General features: G+C 45.1%; 1 protein-coding gene across 1 annotated transcript in view; it reads right to left on the minus strand.

The window, feature by feature from the left end:
- DIS3L (DIS3 like exosome 3'-5' exoribonuclease) overlaps nt 1–5,125 on the minus strand; it is a 47,900-nt gene that overhangs the window by 25,801 nt on the left and 16,974 nt on the right. The window contains exons 5-7 of the mRNA XM_012644817.1: nt 5,054–5,125; nt 3,983–4,061; nt 2,622–2,801 (exon numbers count right to left, since the gene is read on the minus strand). Coding sequence (XP_012500271.1) covers nt 2,622–2,801; nt 3,983–4,061; nt 5,054–5,125 — 331 coding nt within the window. The remainder of the gene's footprint in view (nt 1–2,621; nt 2,802–3,982; nt 4,062–5,053) is intronic.

Genomic DNA, 5,125 nt, shown 5'->3' on the forward strand with positions numbered 1-5,125 from the left:
TTTTTAGAGATGGTTGTGTAGCTCAGACTAGAATGCAGTGGGCTATTCATAGGTGTGATTATGGTGCACTACAGCCTCGAACTCCTGGCCTCAAGCAACCCTCATGAGTAGCTGGGACTACAGGCAAGTGCCACTGCACCCAGCAAAGATGGATAATTTTGTTATAACATCGTCAGTATGCCTTTTCTTCTGTGGGGCCTGATGTGACATTTAGAGTTCATTTGTCCCATTTTCTCTTTTGTCATTATCTTATCAATCTCAGGTTTTGGTATATTTGGACAAGTCAATGATTTTCACTCTCTTTTTAAACCATGTCCTCTACTGTTCAGTTTCACTGTATTTTTTGCATTCCTTCACTAGCCAAGATCATTTGGTCCATTATACAAAGAAAAGTATACAAATCATAAGTCTGATATACAACATTTTAATCATCATTGATTGAAGCCAAGGGGAAAAAAAAACAAACTTTAGTAGTTAAAAGTGCTATCTTAGTCCAGGTGCGGCAGCTCACGCCTGTAATCCTACTTTAGGATTTACTTTAGGATTACGTGCTTTGGCAGGCTGAGGCAGGAGGATTGCTTGAGGCCAGGAGTTTGAGATTAGCCTGGGCAACATAGTGAGACCTGTCTCCACAAAACATTTCTTAAAAATTAGCCAGGTGTGGTAGTGCGCACCTATAGTCCTAGCTACTCGGGAGGCTGAGTGGGGAGGATTGCTTGAGCCCAGCAGTTGAAGGCTACAGTGAGCTATGATCACACTACTGCACTCCAGCCTGAGTAACAGAGCAAGATCCTGTCTCTAAAAAGACAAGAAAAACAGTGCTATCTTTTTTTTTCTTTTCATTAATATTTATTGAGCCCCTATTAGGTACGAAGCCCTGTTCTAGGTACAGGAAACATAGCAAAGTCCCTGATTTCATGGAGTTTATGTAACATAAATCAGTGTGAAATCTGTGGGGGTGGAAAACAGATAAAATATATATATATGTGAAGTAGTTATAACTGCTAAGAAAGATATAAAGTAGGATAAGGTGACCAAGAGTGACAGAGGGTCAGAAGTGGCAGCTATTTTAAAAAAAGTGACATTTGAGCAGAGAGAGACTTGAATGAAGTAAGGAAAAGAGAGGTGAGGGTGTCTGGGGAAAGCTTAGTGCAGGTGGTGGAAAGGATAAGTCAGTCAATGTGGCTGGAGCAGAAGCGTGAAGAGGAAGATGACAGAAGGTGGCCCCAGCTGGTGGGATTTTGTAGGCCATGGTTAGGACTCTGGATTTTATTCTCAGTGAAACAGGAAGCAGCCATTGGAGAGTTTTGGGCAGAGACATGACAGGACCCGATTCACTTTTTAAAGGATCATTGTTTCTGCAGGTGAAGAAAGACACACGGGGCCGGGGGGAGCAGGGAGACCAGCGGGGAGGCGGCAGCGGACTGAAGTAGGAGGGGCGTGGGCAGGTAGGAGGGGCGTGGGCAGGATGGGAAGCGGCTGAATTCAGGCCATGCATTAGCGTTAGAGCTGCCAGGATTTGCTGACGTGTGAAAAAAAGTCAAGGATAATTCCAAGGTGTTTTGGGTTGACCAACTGTAAGAATGAATTTGTCCTTTACTGAGAAGAGGGAACACTTGGGGAAGAGCAGGTTGGGGGTAGAAATCAGGAGTCTGTTCCTAGCCACGTTAAGTCTGAGATGCCCATTAGACACGCAGGGGAAGACGCCAAAGAGACGACTGAGCCAACAAAACTGGAAGCTGAGGAAGGGGTCTGGGCTGGAGATTCGAAATCAAAGGCCCAAAGGAGATGTCCTAGGGAGACGGTGCAGAGAGCAGAAGATCCAGAGTCCCCCGCACAACCAAGAGGGACAATAAGATGGAGAAGAACCAGCTGAGAAGGAACCACCACTGGGGCAGGAGAACCAAGAGGACATGGCTCCCAGAAGCCGTGGTAGGGACAGGGGTCCCCCGGCCGATGCTGCTGGCGGGTTCTGGATGATGGGGACTGACCAGCGCTTTGGCCAGGAGGTCACTGGTGACCTTGACAAGAGCGGTCTCGGAGGAGTCGGGGAGAGGAGGTGTCTGAATGGCACACGTGAGAACCAGCAGAGGGAATGCGGCGTTAACTGCTTTGCGGAGTTTCATGATAAACTGAAGCAGAGAGAAGCTAGAAGGAATGTGGACCCAGAGAGGGCTTTTGCTTTTGTTCTGGGAGGGGAGCTGTCACAGACTGTTTGGGTGCTGATGAGATTCAAACAGACCTTGAGAGAGGGGAGGCTGATAAGGTAGGGAAAGGGACTCTATCTTATATTAATAACTACTATTGTACAATACGGTGACTATAGTTACTAATGATGTTTTGTATTCTTGCAAATTGCTAGGAAAATAGATTTCAAGTGTTCTCAACACAAACAATAAGTATATGAGGTCATGTATATGTTAATTAGCTGGATTTAGCCATTCCACAATGTATACATATATCAAAACACCATGTTATACATGATAAATATATACAATTTTTATTTGTCAATTTAAATAAAATAAAATAAAATAAGGACAGTATTTCTGGACTGATAAATAGAAAGAAATACACCATTCCACAAGCAAAATGGACGCAGAGTGGCGTTCCGGCTGGCTCACCTGTGGGCATGGGCTCACTTGGGCACTCCCCCGACGCCTTGTCATCACTGTCGTTCTCACACAGGGCCGTGGTTCTTCCTCTCCATTCGTTTTTAGGGAGCAGTTCCACGACCACCACGTCTCCGTGAATCGAGCGGTTTCGAGCCTTCATCCCGTGGATTAGGATGTCACTGACTAAATCTGTGTTCGGGGCAGCACAGGAAAACCCCATAAAGCCAAGGGCTGCCACCCCAGCGAGGCACTCCAGACATAACGTACGTGACGTACCATCGGCACCCCTGCAGATAAAAGCTGCTTCCTTTCCAAGGTGAAGTCAAACTTCTTCTGTTCTGCAGGCTAGGAGTGAAGGAACGCCCACCACATCGTGTTGTGCTTTCATAAGGGGCACCCTCAATTAACTTTTTAAAAAAATTCCTCCTTACCCATCACCTTTTAAAACAGGTATTAGTTCCCTGCATAAACCAGTCAAATACCTTCAGGCGGCCACACAGCCCAGGGAGCGGTCAGCGCGCTGATGAGCTGTGGACGCCGCGGAGCTGACTCGGCTAATTCTGATGAGCAAAACCCACGGAAAGCCACTGTTGCTCATGCTCCTTCAACATGACCATGCTCCTTTGAGCAGCAGCCTTCTTCTTCACTCTGTTATTACAGAACTAAAAACTACACTCTAGTACACTGTAACTTCTTCATATACTTTCCATTTTTATTACTTTTAAAAAATTATTCTAATATGACAATATAGCACATCGAGACAGCACAGAGTAACGTCTTGAAATCACAGCCAAACCGCCTTGGCTGCGAGTTCCGCACCACCACGTAGCAGGTGTGTGAACTTGGGCAAGTCACATTCCTTCTCCATATTTTAGTTTATGTTTATTACAATAAAATCAGAAATTATACAGAAAAAGCTAGGGGAAAAAAACCCCACAATCCTACACACCCAAAGTATGTGGAGTTGTACAACATGCATGGCACATACAATGGGACGAGCTCAAGTTTGCTTTCTCCATTGTGTAATATCAGAATTAATAAGTAGTATGGGCCAGGTGCAGTGGCTCATGCCTGTAATCCTGGCACTTTGGGAGGCCAAGATGGGAGGATCACGTAAGGCCAGGAGTTTGAGACCAGCCTGGGCAACACAGCAAGACCCCATCTCTAAAATAAATTTTAAAAATTAGCTGGGCATAGTGGCATGTGCCTGTAGTACTGTAGTGCCTGTACTCGGAGGCTGAGGCCAGGAGTTGGAGGTTGCAGCGAGCTGCTATTGTGCCTCTGTACTCCAGCCTGGGCCACAGAGTGAGGCCCTGTATCTGGGGGAAAAAAAAAGTAGTATGGAAATTTATGGAAGGTTTATACTGAACCTGAATCTTTACTGCTTGCTCCTTGAAGTCGAACAAAAGCTTCTATTTGTGCTCTGTGTTTGTTGACGTTCAGAATTCCCTAAAATCATAATTAAAAATCAACGTGAAAAATTTCTTTTCTGTGTAGTTTACCTTCAAAAGGTCTAGTTTTTAAAACCATACGAAAACATCCCTGTAATATTCTTATAAGGTGTGTGATCCCTTTCTTTAGGAATAATATTAATCACCAAAGTTTCTTTTCTCCAGAGGAATTACCATCATTTTGAATTACTCCTAGCTACAGCAAGTGCTGAAAGTACCGAGATCTATCATACCTAAGTGATGAGCAGTCTTTAAAAACTCCTATGTCTCAAAATATCCTCCCAGGAATGCCATAAACTTTACTACCAACTTGGAAACATTAGCCTCTCTAGCAGACTCATTTAAAATACCCACACTTTAGGGAGGCACTTTGGTGTGGTGTTCTCAAACTTCAGCTGCCATACAAATCTTCCGAGTTTATTAGAAATGTAAAATCCATGATGGACCAGTTGTGTATCGTGATTGTGGTGGTGGATACACAAATCTATGCACGTGATAAAACTGCATAGAGCTATACGCAGACAAATGAGTGTATATAAAACATGGAGATCTAAATAAAAACTTTATCTGACTCCTTCCCAAGACCCTGACGGCATCTGGGTCCTGGGGGATCACAAAGAGGCCAGAGAATGGCAAAGGAGTGAGGAAGCTAAATTTCGCCCGTTTTACGATGTTGCCAAACCACAAGACCTTGATTCAAAAATGTGTTTCCTTCCTAGTGACAGGAGGCATTTACAAGGCTACTTCCACACTCTGCGAGAGGCTCAATATATAACAGGATTAGGAGCACTGTCACAGAGCAGCTTCAAGCCGGACAGCCTGCGTCTATAGGAAGAATGACTCCCAAATCCCCCTAACCATTGACAGCCCTGACTTACTCACGCCCACCTTGTCTGCAGCCTGTGAAATCAGAGGCCTGTGACAGGAGGCCAGTAAAGAAGAGAAGAAATCATACCGGCTGGTCCGACACTGATTCATTACCGCCCTCACCTGGATGTAGCGTCCAGACTTAATCCCAGCCTCTAGCACCTCCAGGGGAAGATGCTCTGGGTACTCCTTCCC

Source organism: Propithecus coquereli, unplaced genomic scaffold (assembly GCF_000956105.1).
Source record: "Propithecus coquereli isolate 6110/MARCELLA unplaced genomic scaffold, Pcoq_1.0 Scaffold221, whole genome shotgun sequence".
In the NCBI taxonomy this organism is placed as follows: Eukaryota; Metazoa; Chordata; class Mammalia; order Primates; family Indriidae; genus Propithecus; species Propithecus coquereli.